The sequence below is a fragment of the Solea solea genome, chromosome 7 (assembly GCF_958295425.1).
Source record: "Solea solea chromosome 7, fSolSol10.1, whole genome shotgun sequence".
Taxonomy (NCBI): Eukaryota; Metazoa; Chordata; class Actinopteri; order Pleuronectiformes; family Soleidae; genus Solea; species Solea solea.
The window spans coordinates 13,198,745-13,216,185 of record NC_081140.1 but is presented as its reverse complement, the minus strand read 5'-3'; the positions used below and the strand labels follow the sequence as shown (position 1 = coordinate 13,216,185).

At 38.9% G+C, this 17,441-nt stretch overlaps 2 protein-coding genes across 4 annotated transcripts; one reads left to right on the top strand and one right to left on the bottom strand.

Moving 5' to 3' along the window:
* Nucleotides 1-77: 77 nt before the first annotated feature.
* Nucleotides 78-14,672, bottom strand: numa1 (nuclear mitotic apparatus protein 1). Of its 3 annotated transcripts, none has more exons than XM_058633848.1 (24): nt 14,558-14,672; nt 14,380-14,452; nt 14,197-14,282; nt 13,937-14,010; nt 13,365-13,453; nt 13,191-13,265; nt 12,958-13,051; nt 12,678-12,837; nt 12,267-12,406; nt 11,997-12,108; nt 11,562-11,679; nt 10,902-11,042; nt 10,632-10,745; nt 5,421-10,475; nt 4,934-5,143; nt 4,612-4,796; nt 3,980-4,117; nt 3,730-3,835; nt 3,252-3,450; nt 2,970-3,106; nt 1,988-2,281; nt 1,591-1,692; nt 1,185-1,439; nt 78-254 (listed from the first exon to the last, which is right to left on the bottom strand). In XM_058633848.1, the coding sequence occupies exons 2-24, from the start codon at nt 14,416-14,418 to the stop codon at nt 231-233; spliced, it is 7,947 nt and encodes a 2,648-aa protein (XP_058489831.1). In that variant the 5' UTR covers nt 14,419-14,452; nt 14,558-14,672; the 3' UTR covers nt 78-230. The 3 variants fall into 3 exon arrangements, with proteins under 3 accessions (XP_058489831.1, XP_058489830.1, XP_058489829.1); XM_058633847.1 differs by lacking the exon at nt 78-254 and adding an exon at nt 323-567 and having other exon boundaries at nt 3,754-3,835; XM_058633846.1 differs by lacking the exon at nt 78-254 and adding an exon at nt 324-567.
* Nucleotides 14,673-15,117: 445 nt separating this feature from the next.
* On the top strand, nt 15,118-17,210 carry lrrc51 (leucine rich repeat containing 51). The gene is made up of 5 exons (XM_058634587.1): nt 15,118-15,277; nt 15,578-15,656; nt 15,931-16,136; nt 16,244-16,392; nt 16,788-17,210. The coding sequence occupies exons 2-5, from the start codon at nt 15,605-15,607 to the stop codon at nt 16,921-16,923; spliced, it is 543 nt and encodes a 180-aa protein (XP_058490570.1). The 5' UTR covers nt 15,118-15,277; nt 15,578-15,604; the 3' UTR covers nt 16,924-17,210.
* The last annotated feature ends 231 nt before the right edge of the window (nt 17,211-17,441 follow it).

Here is a 17,441-nt window from a genome sequence, read left to right as displayed (position 1 = left end):
ATATTTGACCAAACACAATGTGCACCTACATCAGACTCAACTATGATAATTGTTAAGGACTCATCAGGCAGGCTTTTCCATCTTTTTTTTTGGTACATATTTTATTTACAAAACATGCAAATAATTACAGAGAAAATAAAGGTCAATTAAGACAAGACTTCTTAAAAAAAGGCAACAAAAAAGAAAAGTATGATAAAGTAGGATCAAAAATCCATTTTGGTAACCAGTCCTCACACCTTCATCCTCCTCATTATCTGTGGGAATAAAAAGAGATTAAACAAAAAAAGATTAAACCACAGGTCACACAGACACATGTTTCAATACAATGTGACATTTAATAGAATCCGTAGTTAGTGTTCCACATGAGGGAAATGCATGGACAGTGAACACCCATGGTGAGAAACCAAGACAAAAGTAGAAAGAACCTACACCGTGAGCTAATATGCCACACTGTGAGAACCAACAACCAGTTTTAACACCTGCCGTCATTAGCACCAGCATAAACTAAAACTATATTGACCTTTTGAAACTTCCTTGAAGGTTTTCTTCACTTACAGACCCAGGCTTCTGAAAACAATGTTCACATTGTGCAGTTATGATCATTTGATCATCAGTTTGTGATCATTTTAAATGGTGGTAATGATAATGTGATAGAATGTTCTGTACTCTACAAAAACTGACAAATGTAGCTCTTTGGCAAGTCAAAACGTCCCCTATATTACAACTGTACACAATAGCAGTAACATGATGTACTTGTCTGCTCACAGCAGGGGGCGGTAAAATACCACTCTGGCTGGACTTGTTGTAGTCCCTTCCACATTCCTTTCAAATTAAAAGCACTTCATGTTTTAGCTCCTACTTCTAATAACATCTGCTGTTATGAGAACCATGTTATCGATATTTTCATCATTTCATTCATGATATCAAAGTCACAGTAAATAAAAAAAAAAAGACCAACATAAACAGTGCAGCTTTGAAAACATTCAGATAACGAGGCAATCAGAGATGGCAGACTTCACCCCATTCACGCAACAAGCCTCTGTCAGCCTCTGTTGGTCATATTGGAAAGTGCGGAAACACAAACCAACAGACACACAGAGCCACTAAAAACAATACTTCACTCCCACTCCGTGGAGTCAGAAACAATTATGTGTTCTAAAATTCATTTGTCACAGTGTGTTTACCTTGCGAGCACTAGCCGTCAGTCCAGGGGACTTTCCAGTCTTGTTGGTGGTTTGTGGAGACTTCCTGCGACCTACTTTACTTGTCACCTGAGGTGACTTAAAGCTCCCGGCTCTGCCCGCTCTTCCTACACCAGCCTGAGGATCTGCAGGCATGATAGAGGTGGAGTTGCGCAGTTTGTTTAGCCCTTTCTTCAGGTAGTTGTTCTTCTTAGGGGTGTTGTCAATAGTGAACACCATGGACTGTCTCCGATCAGCCTGAGAGAATAATAAGTAAACTTTTAGAAACAGTCAGAACATGGTGAATACAACTGCAAAATGAAAGCATGGCTGAAGGTCAAGGAATGCGTGTGTGTGTGTGTGTGTGTGTGTGTGTGAGTGAGAGAGAGAGAGTTTGTTTTAAACTCACTGGACTGGGTACTGGGTGAAGCTGGGAGTTGCTACGTCCACTGATCACGTTCTTGTTTTTGGGGGTGAGGGGACGGGGGAAACAGCTGGCCTTCACCTTTTTCTGCCAGATTGAGACATGACAAAATCATTTCAGGAAAGTTAAATATCTGCTTGATTTATTATATCTTAAAGAGTTATTTACTTATGCTTGGGTGTTTGAGAATTGACAGATATGGTATATAATTAGGCAAGATAACTACCATTTTACAGCATCTTATAATCTGTTGTCATTTTGTTTCATGTTTTTTATTGACTGAAATAAATCAAATCTAAATCTAATTACCATGGTAACTGGTATGCCTGTGACAATTTGTTTTTTCAAAAATAAAGGTTTATTACACAAAAGGAAAACTAACCTCAGGTGAAAATTGAGGTAGAGACAAAGTAGATGAAGACCGTTTTGTGCCATTTGGGCTCCTCAGCTGAGAAGAGCTGGCCACTTTTGACGGCAGCTGGCCAGGCATCAGGGACAGACGATGAGAACGAGTGTTGGCAGCAACACCCGCCTGCCCCATCATGAGAGATTGCCGATGGGAGACGAGAGAGTCCTGAAGCTGACCAGGCATCATGGAAGCACGGCGGATTGTGTCAGTTGGGTCACCCATACGGACTTCTTCATCGGTGAAAATGAATACACTGCCATGGCCAGCCTTAAAAAACAGAAAGAAAGCGATTTAAAAAAAAAAAAAATTATTCAGTCTGAGTAGTAGTCTGGATAATATGATTTTAGTATAATCAGATCTACAATAGAGATTAGTGAGTAAATTAATGTTCATATTTTGGTCACATCTGCAGTATATTTCCACATTCATCACTGTTTTTACTTCTAATGCCATAGCGCTGAATGTAGGGGTGGGCAATATGACAATATTAGATCGTGCTGACAATCTGAGAGATCGTCATAGTATGGTCTAAAGGGCACATCCTATCCATTGTTGTTCAATGCTCGCAGCCAAATAACATTTGCTTGTCCGCTTCATGCCCGCCTAAGAGAAACGGCAATCAACTAATCATAGCAAACTATGGGTAGTGCCATGGATTCCTCATTCCGCACCCTGTTAGATGCATAGTGTAGCGGGAAGCCATGGCTCAAAACAAAACAAACAAAAAAATTGACCTTCATTTTATGGAACTGTTTTTTTTTTGGTAAATACTTTGGTTGCACTGTTCAGTAAGTTGAAAAACTGTATAAAAAATAAAATTAAAAAAATTGATAGTTAAATAAACAATGTAAATGACTGCAACTTTGCTGTAATACAATTGTGATGTGATATTTTTGCCACATCTCCCACCCCTAGTTGAATGTATGCATGATGTATAGCATCCCTCTTTGCTTACCTCTGATTCCACAGGGTAGCTGCTCTTCAGGTGAGGAAGACAGGCCTTGTTCCTGGCCTGCAGCTCAGCTATCCTCATCCAGTCATCAGGTGCGCCTTCTGGCTCATTTTCTGCCCCCACGCAAAATGTACTAGCGGCTGAGGACACAAAAAAATACAATTCCCAATTAAAAGAAATTACAGAAATTACAGAAATTACTCAGCTGAACTACTATTGACTACTGTATGAGCAAATCTAACAATCAAGTACAACCTCTGGTGCCTCAGGCTGTGTTCTACTTACTCTGTGAATGAATTGTGCTCCGTCTGTACCCGGGAAGACCCATGAGTTGGTCGCTGGCAGCACTGGTCATTTTGGCAGGTGTGCTGAACAGCTCCATGGACACAGGCTGTGCAGCGCGAGCAGTGAAGAGGTTTGGTTGAGAGCGAGCTGAGGCCATACTGTAGAAAGACTCATCACCTTCATTGCCACCTGGGGTTTTCTATAGATAAGAGACAAGATAATCACTTATTGCTACAATATTACTGCAGTGAGTGAATGAATCTTCATGTTTTGAAAGGACAACTGGAGACATTTGTTAATTTGCAAAACAATTGTTAATAAACACATTATCAAACTAAATTAGAAGTGCCAAAAAAATAACAAACATCTAAAACTTCACAATTAACAGAATTCCAAGTGTATCATCTATCAAAGTCTTAAACACAATGTGATGGTGTGAACATGCAAAACATGCAGTGCACATCTGTGTTTCCTCCACCTTGGTCAGGGTGATGTTAATAACCTGAGTCGTCCTGCGCCGTTTAACAGATGAACTTGGATTTCTCCGAGCTGAATCCAGCTCCATTTGGTTCTCTGTACTGGTCCTGCACAATAAAACAAGCATCTTAATTGTATAGTATGGGGGGGAAAAGAAAACCAATCCCATTACAATTCTATTAAGACCCCTGTACACCCAATACAGAACACAGACTAAATCAGGGGAATAATCAAAGACGTGTGCAACTAACCTGTTAACCTGTCTGGTGCTTATAGGTGTGAAGTAGAGCGTTTCCAGAGACTCTGCCTGAAGACCACGTCGTTTGGCTGCCAAGCGTTCTGAACTTCGAACAAGTGGTGTGCTTGACACATCAGGTGCTGAAAGTTTCCTACAAACAGTTTAGAGCCATATTACAATGAGAATAAAGACCCACTCCGAGTTAAGGTTTTGTAGCTTCTCTGCCGAGTTGTATTTCTTCTATGTTTAGAGCAGTGCAATTAGCCAACATTCAAAGATGGAAAGTCAAACAACGTAACACCAAGTTATTCCCGTTGTTCTTTCCATCTAACTAAGAAGTTGGTGTTAGTTGTGCAACTCTTCAGAGTAAGTAAAGTCAGTATTATAGGGTGATGTAGCACGTGATTAAATCTTGTCAAATGTCGGCAAGAATGCATATTGTAAAATAACTATATTGGAGGCTGCATTTTGATGTGTACACCTAACAAAAAGGACAACATTTTGAAAGTTATCAAATTTCAAAGCAAATACAATCACCAAAAATAAACACCCTAAATCAGTTTAATACTATAGATGAGCCCTAGACATATCAGTTTTCATTTACATAAAATGCAGGAGATGCAAATTCTCCAGGAGGAATTTTACCTTGTGTCATTCAGAGAGTCTTCTAGAGCACTTTGGTCCAGGCTGTCAGAGCTGATGGTCCTCTTTACCATGGTCTGATTACTCAAGTTTTTGTTGGGAACATCCAAATAACAAACCTCTGTTGTGCTTCCTTCTCTACCATGGATCTTATTCTGTACCTGTAGATTACGGTCAGCCAAGACCAACTAAACATGGACAGAGAGACAGATCAGGGTAAAACGAAAGGAAAAGGTACAAAGTGACTACAGTAGGTAAAAATAATTTGATTTTCATCTTAGTGGAATGTCTATTTACTTCCCATGCTTCAAAATACAACACTAACCTGTGCCTTCAAATTGGCCACTGTGTTCAAAAGTTTTTTTTCATTGGTTTGAGCTTTCTCCAGTTCCTGTTGAAGCAGCTTATTCTCTGCAATAAATGTCTTTATTTCACACCCTTTGACCTCCAAGGAATGTTTGAGTTCAGCCACTTCTTGTTGGCTTTCCTGGAGAAGCTGCTTCTTGCCATTGTAATGATTTACTGCTTTCTCCATCTGTGACATTGTGATAAAAATAGAAAAGTTATTTTGATATTTGTCTCTCAGACCAGAGCAGATAAACCAAACACAAAACTACAGTACAGGAATAAAATATACATTTTACTGGCCAATAAAAAGCAGGAAGAAAATAAAAAACTGCTTTGTGTGGACCGTTTGTGACAACAATTCAAACTTACAATAAAATATCAGAACAAGTCTAATTATTTTATGTACAGCACTTTGGGTAATTGAGTGTTTTAAAGGGCTATATAAATAGTGATTGAACACCTACCTGTGCCTTGTAGTGTTCTACAGCTTCGGTTTTAGCTGAGAGCTGTTTCTGCCTCTTGTGAGCCTCAATTTCGCCAGCTTTTTCAATGTCTTTCAAGAGTTTCTCTTTATCCATTTTCAATTCTTCCAGCTCATGCTGCAGTGCAGATTCCAGTTTCTGAGAGGCTGCATTCTCCCTCTCAATGGCTTGCTTGGCTTGAGCAAGTCTCTCCTTCTCACAGACCATGGCTTTAAGTTCTTTCTCCAGAGTGACATTATTATTTTCTGCCTGATGGATTCTGGCCAATAGAGTCTCTTTTTCCCTCTTAGTGGCAACATGCAACTCCTGTGCATCCTCTTGCAGTCTGACATCTGCAGCGTGTGTTTTTTTGTGGTGGTTCATCTCTGTACTTAGTGTGATGAGCTGTTGCTGTAGGCTGTTTATCTTCTCAGAGGACTCCTGTTGGGTTTTAAGTAACATCTGCTCCTTAGCAACAACTTCAAGAGAAATATTTTCCGCATGCTCTTTCAGATTCTGGATCTCATCTTGGAGAACATTAGTTTGTTTGGAATTCTCCTCTTTCATCGTTTCAGCTTCTTCTCTTGCTTTATGCACCAAGAAAGCTTTGGCAGCAAGCTCTTCTCTGAGAGTGTTGAGATTTTGGTCTCCCTCAATTTTTATTGTGGCCAATTCTAACTCTTTAGCCTGTATCTGTTCTGCGAGACCTTTTATCTTCGCTTCGGAGGTTGTCATCATGTTCTGAAGATTATCTTTGACTTGAGAAATTTCCTTTTCCTTCTGAGCCAGCAGGTTTTCGCAAACTTGAACCTGTTCAGTTGAAGTCTTAAGAGATTCACTCAAACTTACTACCTGATCTCTCAGAGTTTGGATTTCATTTTGTAGTTCTTCTGACTTCTTGCAGTTCTCTGAATTTATGGTGTCAAGCTCAGCTTCTTTAGCTTGGATCTCCTCTATCATCCTCTGCACCTGATTTTCAGAAGCTGACAGTTGTTGCTGTAGAAGTTCCTTCTCATGAGATCTCTCCTGCTCCTTTTTGTCAAGTAGATCTAACTGGACCAGGACCTCCTCCTCAGCCTTTGTAAGAGATGTGGTCATACTATCAAGTGTTTTTTTGAGACCTGTGATCTCTTGCTGTAGCATGTCAGAATGTGTAGTGCCCTCCTTTTTAAATGTGGACAGTTGTTCCTCATTGGCCTCAATCTGTTGTCTAAGACAGGTCATCACCTCTTCGGAGGTTGTCATCATGTTCTGAAGATGATCTTTTCCTTGAGAAATTTCCTTTTCCTTCTGAGCCAGCAGGTTTTCGCCAACTTGAACCTGTTCAGCTGAAGTCTTAAGAAATTCACTCAAACTTCCCACTTGATCTCTCAGAGTTTGGATTTCATTTTGTAGTTCTTCCGACTTCTTGCCGTTCTCTGAATTTATGGTGTCAAGCTCAGCTTCTTTAGCTTGGATCTCCTCTATCATCCTCTGCACCTGATTTTCAGAAGCCGACAGTTGTTGCTGTAGAAGTTCCTTCTCGTGAGATCTCTCCTGCTCCTTTTTGTCAAGTAGATCTAACTGGACCAGGACCTCCTCCTCAGCCTTTGTAAGAGATGTGGTCATACTATCAAGTGTTTTTTTGAGACCTGTGACCTCTTGCTGTAGCATGTCAGAGTGTGTTGTGCCCTCCTTTTTAAGTGTGGCCAGTTGTTCCTCCTTGGCCTCAATCTGTTGTCTAAGACAGGTCATCTCCTCTTCGGAGGTTGTCATCATGTTCTGAAGATGATCTTTTCCTTGAGAAATGTCCTTTTCCTTCTGAGCCAGCAGGTTTTCGCAAACTTGAACCTGTTCAGTTGAAGTCTTAAGAGATTCACTCAAACTTACTACTTGATCTCTCAGAGTTTGGATTTCATTTTGTAGATCTTCTGACTTCTTGCCGTTTTCAGCCTTTACGGTGTCAAGCTCAGCCTCTTTAGCTTGGATCTCCTCTTTCACCCTCTGCACCTGATTTTCAGAAGCCGACAGTTGTTGCTGCAGAAGCTTATTCTGATGAAAATGATCCTGTTCCTGCTCGTCGTTAAGAACTATCTGGGTCTGAACATGCTCTTCAGCCTTTGTGAGCAATTCAGTCAAACTATTTATTTGGTTTTTCAGACCGGTAATCTCTTGCTGTAGCATGTCAGACTGTGTGGCTCCCTCTTTTTTTAATGTGACCAGTTCTTCCTCTTTAGCCTGGATCTGTTCTCTGAGACCCTTTAACTGCTCTTCATAGGTTGTCATCATGTTCTGAAGATGATCTTTTCCTTGAGAAATTTCCTTTTCCTTCTGAGCCAGCAGGTTTTCGCCAACTTGAACCTGTTCAGTTGAAGTCTTAAGAAATTCACTCAAACTTCCCACTTGATCTCTCAGAGTTTGGATTTCATTTTGTAGTTCTTCCGACTTCTTACAGCTCTCAGCCTTTACAGTGTCAAGCTCAGTTTCTTTAGCTTGGATCTCCTCCATCATCCTCTGCACCTGATTTTCAGAAGCAGACAGTTTTTGCTGTAGAAGTTCCTTCTCATGAGATATCTCCTGCTCCTTTTTGTTAAGTAGATCTAACTGGACCAGGACTTCCTCCTCAGCCTTTGTAAGAGATGCAGTCATACTATCAAGTTGTTTTGTGAGCCCTGTGATCTCTTGCTGAAGCATGTCAGAATGTGTAGCGCCCTCATTTTTAACTGTGGTCAGTTGTTCCTCTTTGGCTTTAATCTGTTGTCTAAGACAGGTCATCTCCTCTTCGGAGGTTGTCATCATGTTCTTAAATTTATCCTTTTCCTCAAAAATTTCTAATTCCTTCTGAGCCAACAGGCTATCTTTGTCTTGAACCTGCTTGATTGAAGTCTTTAGTGATTCACTTAGACTTCCCACTTCATCTCTCAGAGTTTGGATTTCATTTTGTAGCACTTGTGAAGCACTGCAGCTCTCAGACTTTAAGGCGTCAAGCTCACCCTTTTTAGCTTGGATCTCCTCCCTCATCCTCTGCAATTGATCTTCAGAAGCAGACAGTTGTTGTTGCAGACAGTCTTTCTCACAGCGGCCCTCTTGTTCCCTCTTGTTAAGCAGAACTAACCGATTCTCAATGTTCACCTCAGCCTCTGTGAGAGAGTCAGTCAAATTATTAAGTTGGTTTTTTAGACCTGTGATTTCTCGCTGTAGCATGTCAGAATGTGCAGCACCCTCTTCTTTAAAAGAGGCCAGTTGCGCCTCTTTCGCCTGGATGTGTTTGCCAAGACCTCTCATCTCTTCTTCGGAGGTTGTCAGCATCTTTTGAAGTTCATCTTTTCCATGAGAAATCTCCAAATCCCTCTGAGCCAGCAGGTTTTCTTTATTTTGAACCTGGTCTGTTGCAGTATTTAGTGATTTATTCAAACCTTCCACTTGATCCCGTAGAGTTTGGATCTCCTTGAGAAACATTTGAGACTCCTTGCAGTTCGCAGCCTTTAAGGTGTCAACCTCACCCTCTTTCATTTGGATCTGCTGCCTCAGCTGGTTTACCTCCTCTTCAAATGCAGCACTGTGCTTTTTTAGTGCCTCAATCTGCAAAGTGCTTTGTTGCTGTTGCTTTGAAATCAAATTTTCTTTCATTTGAATCTGCTCCTTGGCGATCTCAATAGAAATGCTCAGGCTTTCAATTTGTTTGTTCAGACCTTCAATTTCCTGTTGTAGCAACTCAGTGTTTGCAGAAGTTTCAGCCTTCAGCTCAACCAACTGTTCCTCCTTACCATGAATGTCTGCATTTAGTCTCTTCACCTCATCTTGAAAAGCTGCAATCTGTGTCTGTAGAGCCTCGGTGTGCTGGGAGTTCTGTAATTGCTGTTCGGCAAACATAATCTCCTTGGACTGCAAATTTTCCTCAGTAGACCTAAGTGAGAAACAAAGACCCTCCACCTTTTTGTTTAAGTCTCCGATCTCTTGATGAAGTAGTTCTGATTGCTCTGAACTTTGACTTTTCAACAGGTTAATCTGTTCCTCCCTTGCATGGATATCCTCCTTCATGCTCCTTACCCCGTCTTCAGATGCTGTCAGTTGTTGCTGCAGTAGCTTGTTCTGCTGAAAATTCTCTTCCTCCTGATTGTTAAGCAGAACTAGCTGGGTTTGAACTTGTTCGTCAGACTTTCTGAGAGACTCAGTCAGACTTTCTACTTGGTCTCTTAGATCTGTGATCTCTTGCTCAAGCAATCCAGAATGTTGAGAACTTTCATTCTTCAACATAACAAGTTGCTCTGTTTTGACCTGCATCGCTGCATTTAGTTTCTGAACTTCTCCTTCACAGGTGACTACCTGTTGTTGGAGTAACTCCTTATGTTGGGTATTCTCTTGTTGGGATTTAGCCAGTAGGTCCTGCTTAATTTGAAGTTCCTGCTCAGCAACTTTGAGAAATGAGTTAAGGTCCATCACTTGGGTTTTTAAAGACTGAATTTCCATATGAAGAATTTCTTGCTCATTAGACTTTTCCAGGTGTAATTTGGCAAGCGTTTCCTCTTTGGCTTGAATTTCACCTTTAATTTTTATGGTTTCATCTGTAAGAACATTGACTTCTTCTTTCAGGCCATTAATCTGTTGGTCTTTATTAGCCAAGAGAGAATAAGCAGCAGATAACTTAGTCTCAAGATCATGAACCTTTTCCTCAGTGTGGTGGAGAAGGTCTTCCTTTGCTTTCTTGGCTTCTTTTAGTTTTTCAACTTCTTGTTCATATGCAGCAATATGCTGTTGAAGCCTGGACATTTGCTCCATTTTCTGTTGGTCAGCTTGTTCAAGTTGAAGTTTGAGATCCTGGATCTGTTGTTGAAGTACTGTTCGCTGCTCAGTGATCTCCTTTTGCAACTTGTCCATAATTTCATCCTTGGCTTCAATTATTTCCTTTGTTTGGGATTTCTGTTGCATTAGGAGCCCTTTCTGTTCAATGATTTCTTGTTGGAATTCTACCAGTTGGTGTGTTTTGGCCTCAATCTCCACCTCAGCCGTTTTCAGGGAACAAGATGTCATCACTAGCTCATTCTTTAAGCTGTTGATCTCACTCTCCAACATTTCTCTCTGGCAAATCAAGAAAAGACAATTTGTAATCACCCAATACAAAATTGAAGATTATCTATCTATTTGACTATAAAATTTACACTTGTTTTAATTCAATTCGATAGCTGTATGGGATTAAAATGAAAATTATAGCTTCTGTGCACAAGTAGACTTTACCTCCATTACAGGCCCCATATTTTCCCCTACTTCTTCTTTAGTGGCTTTGCTTATTTCATCCTCCAAACAGGAAATTTTTCCCTGAAGGATCTGGATTTGTTCAGTCAGAAGCTCCTGAGAAACAAGAATAACAGCACATTTAAACATCTGAGAGGATTAACATTCTTCGTTTCATATGGCAATTAAACCCTACACACAAATAAAAAATTACATCATAATATTGCTGTGTATAATATGTCCATATGCCACTTGTGTTGGTAGATGTGGTACCTTTTGAGCTGTAGCTTGGTTGAGCTCAGATTGTAGATGGCTTACTTCAGTGTGCCACTTCTCTTGAGCCGACGTGTGGGTTTCTCTCAGCCTACCAACTTCTGTCTTGAACACAGCCAGCTGTGAACTAATTGATCGCACCTGAAAAATATGGATAATAATTATTCATAAATATTAATAAATCTTTACAGCGTGTTTTGCAAAACATTTAATCTCATCAAAATACACCTGGGTTCCCACAAATTGTTAAACATCGCATTTAGGGATTTGAAACTCAATTCACTAAGATTCAAAAGTGCAAAAACACAGACTGAAACCATGATCAAGGTAAATTAATGTAATTTTACAGTATCAAATAACAAGATGTACTTGTCAGTTGTCATATATAATTGGCAGAAAGTAGACAGTTATAACCAAAGTTGGGCATACATTCCTATTTTTGCACAAAGAATTGGGAACTGTGTCTTTTTTTTCAAAACCTTCCAAGACCTTATTCACAAACATACTAGGACATGAAGGTGCCATAGGAACTGTGCCATATCATGCACATGCCAGCTTTTGACTAAGTATCTAATTTTGACACGTGAAGGTGTGAGAACTAAACAGTTGGTTACCAACTGTAAAATCTATGAAAAAATTATTGTTTGCTTGTGTTCCTACCTGGGAAGAGAGGACACCATTTTCTTCTGTCAGTTCATCCACTTTACGCTCCATGAGAGAAGAGGTGCTCTGGAAATCTTTATTTTGCTTCAAAATCTCATTAAAACGCATTTGTAACCTAGGACAACAAATGCAAATCATTTTTTTCAGACACGTTTCTAATATCTTGGACATATTTGAGAATGCAGCTTTTTTAATCTACATAAAAATGTGAAACATTTAAAACATGACTACATAAGAAACGCTACAAAAACTGCATAGCTTTACATCCCATGCAACATAGGTGACAAAAAAAGGTTCAGAAGAAAGGTTCATTCTGTTGGAACACACATATCTGCTGTAAAGACGATTGTTGCCATTCATTCATAACCATGGCTCAAAACAGGGGTTAAACCAAAAATAAGAAAAATGTCTAAGCTTTGTCTGGCTACTCACGTGTCGTTCTTGTTCTCAAGATCATTGATTTGTTCCCTGGCAACCTGCTCGCATTCCCCTCGTTCTTCTTTAATTTTATCCAGACGATACTGCAACTGGTTAATATGAGACTCTGAAAAAAAATAAGTTTAATTTAAAAAATAAAAAGGAAGATAATAATGATGCAAAATATATCTACTTAACAAAGCCTTTGTTAAACATTAAATGGAGGGAGACAAAGGCTATGAAAGTGCTAAATGTTTTTCCTGATGCAAAAAAAAAAAACAGTACCTTTCTGTGCAATTAGAGCAAGCTTGCAGGCCAGCTCACGTTCCAACCCATCTCTATAGTCTCTCTCTTTGATCATCTGACGTTGCATTTTCCTCATCTGAAACTTTGGTGTGTTCATAATATCCTGCAGAGGAGACTTGCTGTGGGAATAAATGTCAATCATCCTTATTAAAGATTTATAATGAACAGGCTAACATCACTGTGACTATAGAGAAGCAACTAATAAAAGAAGTATGTTGCCACAAAGGCTTTCATCACAAATACACTTCAGAAACATGCAGCTGATACACAGATGCAATGTGGTTTTATTCCTCTATGCAAAAGGAAAATAAAAGCAAACCACCTTGTGTTAATGTAAAGTGATGCATGCCTCTATGCAATCTATTGGATAAATTCAAAATCATACAGTACCTTACTGATGGAGATGCCACAGTTTGCACATCCACAAATGTGATTTTCTGCGTGCGGCGAAATACAGGGGACTCGTCCTCTGAGAGCGAGGAGATCGTTGACATATTGGAGGAGGAGGTGCTTGCTGATTGGTCAAATATTTCACGGGAGACGGGCAAACCTTAAATTCAAGGAAAAAAGGTGACAAATACTTGCATTACACAGCAGCATTATGGATAAGCAACACCATTTCACTTTAAAAAAGGCATATTAAAAATGAAATACTTAATTGTCTACTTACATTTCCTTGACAAATAGGCATCAAGTCTATTGCTCAGATAGACAGAGCCCTTACTCTCCATCACAAAGGAGCCAGTTAAGTTTGCTATCTCCCGCTGTAAGATGAGTGAGGGAATATGAATAGGCAAAAAAAAAAAAATGTGATGATGTACAGGACAGTTATTTAGAAAATGCCTTGTAACCAAGAGTGGTTTACATACGACATGAGAGGGAAAAAAACTATCCACTGCTTACCTCCACATCACATTCCAACATGTTCAGAGTACAGCGGTCATTCATCATGTCATAATATATGAGCAACAGAAGAACCTAGTATATCACAAACAATCAGAAAGTCAAAATATGCTTCTTTTTTTTATTACTTTCTTTTTTTGTATATTTGTATATTCTTATTTGCCTTGTCTGTACCTTTGCAACTTCTACTGTTAGGTTGGTGCCATCTCTTATGTTGCCCCAAGATATTGAAGTGCCTTTAGCTTCACTCAATCTGCAGTCTCCTGATAAAAGGAAGATAACAAAATTAATCAACATTTGTTTGCTGACACTAGGAGTAACTTAAATGCTTTTTCCACACCCAGATGTCACCACGCCCAAAATCACTGCTGATGTTGGGTGTGACAACACCAGTTTAACTCAGACAAAAAAAACTGGGGATTTCATATCGACTTATTTCAGTAAGCAACAAGGCAAAGATTTGTAAACATTGCTTATTTTTGGAAATTGACAGATCACTGAGCAAACAAGAAGTCAAATAAAACAGATACAACGTTAAATATTAACAAAACAATAAACAGCAAGCAGGACCAAATTTTAAATCGAAAACCAAAGTTTAAAACAATAAAAAGCAACTATCTATAATATGCTACACATAAGTTTCTATATCTTCATTTTTATTTACGTATTTATGTTTTATTTAGTTAAAAAAAAAACTAAAGGCTGTTTAGATGGACCTGGGTATTAAATGATGTAAAGAGACTCACTTTTCACAAAGTCTGCAATGAGATTGAAGCGATCCTCAGTGGAATGATAGAAACAGGGATTGGTTTCCTTTTTCCTGGGATAACATAAACAGGAGAGTAAAAAGGGAGTACTCCAGGGAATGGCTAGCTTTTCACATTCAAGAACCAGCCAAACAAGGACAAAGAAGCATGCTTAAATTGAAACTACACGCTGGCCAACATCCAATGACCTTTCACTTGTTAACAAAATCCAAGCATTTGAAAACACTGGTTGAACTTACAGCATGTAAATAACTTTCTGAAAGACGATCCCATCTTGTAAATCATCGACAGTCACTTCTCGATCGGACACTTTAATGCTGTTGACCTGTCGATAGTGTAAAAACACAAATCCATACACTTGTAAATCTCTAACATAGTCTTGCTGAAGCTGACATATTTTCTTTAAGTAACAGTTTACTTACCCAGCCGAGAAGAGCCTTCACACCCAAGTTAATCGTCATCGTGGCTGACCCTTTATCTCAAAGGGATTTCAACCTGGAGAAGACAAGCAAAGTCTAACCAAACTAGCATCGCTTAGCTAACAACTGAACATATGAATTGGCGACGCGTTTGCGTATGTTTGAATCGACGTTGACTCACCTTAAAAGACCAAAACTTTTTGTGTACGTGGTTGTTCTGTAGAGAGCTGCTATCATTCCATGCGACCACACGATGCAACAGCTGTAAAATAAACAAGTCTCTCTCGACAACGCTACTGCCAGCATTCAAAAGACGGTAAAGACTGAACCAGCCAATCCGAGCTAACTTATCGACGCGTCACAAAACAAGTGAATGTGATTGGACAAGAAGGCTGGGACGCACCCAGGGAGTGCATTTGATAATTACACCTTGCTGTGCGGAGCGAGGAAGATGGGCGGGGAAATAAAAGTTCAGTCACACATAGTCCTATCTTCTTTTGGCTTTACAATTGTTTTATCATACGTTTCCATCATTTGACTTTGTCTTAATAAACATATTTTACTTGACCAGACTCGAGTTAGTCCCGTTTTAGGAAGAGTACTGACTGCTGACTCCGCCAACCCGGATGACTGTCGGCATACGCCGATTAAAAATCAATTGGATTTCTAACAAACCAGAAATATAGTTTATTTTGATTATATTTTGATTATTATACACTCCGTGTTTATAACATCGACTGATTTGACTCAGCAAACGTTAATGCTGATGTTGTAATTCAAGGGCATTCGTAAATGTAATCGAGTTAAACCACGAACCCAATGACGTAGGTCTACCTGACCGTTTCTATGGAAACAGGTTGTTTTATCCTGCTGGACAGACAGGTAACTTCAGTAATCGACGGTAGGTGTTCTACATAATTGAAGCAACCCAACTTGTTGGTGTTATTGTTGCCTTACATTGTGGGTAAGTGCATCATATCAGTGAATTAATTATATCATGGCAATAACGATTGTTATTGTGATAGTTGCATGATCGTTACCTGACTAGACTATACATATATATATTAATAAACATAAAGTTATTTATAACTATAGCTTTGAGCTTATGGAGGCTGCTGTAGTGTTTTTGTTGTTTTTAAAATGAAAATTGTCATTTGTTGGCTCAAGTTGAATTGCTCATGACGTCACTGTCCTCCTATAGGCGAGTGACAATTCTACAGGTGTGAAAATGTATGGCGCTCCAGTGGATTTATCTTTTAAACACATCAGCAGTTTGACAGGTGGTACAATATGTCTATCACATTCTTCATTCTACTTTACTGTATTGGCTGCATATTTCAGTGTACTGCATACATTGTACTAATCATACATTCAAAAGTCCAAATAATTGTTGAATAATTAAATGTATATTATATTGTAGTTTTTGATCAAATAATCATTAAAACATTATTTACTTCATAATTTTTGCCTTTAATTTATACTTCTTTTTTTTTTTTCTTTTTTTTTCTGAACAAAAATCCATTGAACTGCACTGATTATTCACTCTGGTCTCAGATGCCTGGTCAGTAGAACCCACGAGAGGCCTGCGGCCTTTAAAGAGAAATTCACAGATGAAATACAACAGTCACTGCCTGCGTCTCAATAACAACAACATTGTTGACCTTGATGAACTCCAGATGACCATCAACCACTTCTTGGCTGAGCCTTCACAGCTCGCCTGGCTCGACCTTTCATTCAACAAAATCACACACATTGACCATGTGAGTTCTTGTGTAGTAATACAAAAAATGTTATATGCTGAATATTTAAAAAACGTAATGTTTACACATATGCAGTATGGACAAATTTACTTGTGTTTTTGTTCCAGGTTCTGTGTGAGCTGCATGAGCTTCGTGTGTTGTATCTTCATGGTAACAGCATTTTTATTCTGTCAGAGGTGGAGAAATTGGGAGTGTTGCCATATCTACACACCATCACTCTACACGGAAATGCCATAGAGGCCAACAAATCTTACAGGTTTAATTTGTCTGAATTAAATATTGTTACACATAAATTGTTTTGATGCTTTATAAGAATATAACAAGTTCTTGTATTATAATAATAACAGTAATAAAGTAAATAATAAAGTGTGTTGTGGCAAGCAAGTAGGTAGGTTAACAGGTGTTAAAGAGCAGGTCAAGCTCAAATTACATCCTACCCTATTCTGCATGGCCTTCAAACACACAAACACACACAGCTGCTGCAAACCCAATGAACCAATTTCTCATCAATCAATAAAACTTTGTGATTCATTCATCTCAATATATACTATTTGTTGCTCCACAGTTTGCAGACAATTTCAACATCCTGTAGACATAAAACATAACCTATGTTGTGCACATGTGTGAATGTGTATGTGTTTCTGTGTTCAGGAAACGTGTAATATCTGCTCTGCCTCGGTTAAAGACAATGGACTTCAGTGCTGTGACACAGCAAGAGAGAGTCATGGCAAACATCTGGTATCACAACAACAACCACAGGAGAAACAGCTTCGACACTCTACAGTGACTGCTGGCTCATCTGCATCATGTGGTGTGTTGAAATAATAGTCTCATTCAAATGACCTGTGTCCTTCATTGACCACTGAAAAACGGAATATATGTATTTCTATATGGTGTTTATCTGCTGAAATTCACCTTTTATTATTGGATAGTCCAAAAAGAAGTCCGCATTTGATCTATCCAGAAGAGTCAGTCACTATGTTAACATTGATAGTATTCTCTTCATATTATGTACAACATCGTCTGAATCATGTTTACATTACAAATAGTGCAGTAAAAACAAATTCAACATCACATATATTATCTGATTTGTACATATAATCTGTGTCTTCATCTGTTTACCGCTTATGCGGAGTATGACCTTTCAAATGTTTTTTTATATTTATATTTGGAGACATGAATATTTACAGTAGTGCAGACTTGGAATGGGGCTTTCCACGTAAACCTAGTTACTGAGCGTAAACAGTAGGTGATCCTCAATATTTCCGTTTTAGGATGAAACTACATTAAAAATATTAGCTCGCA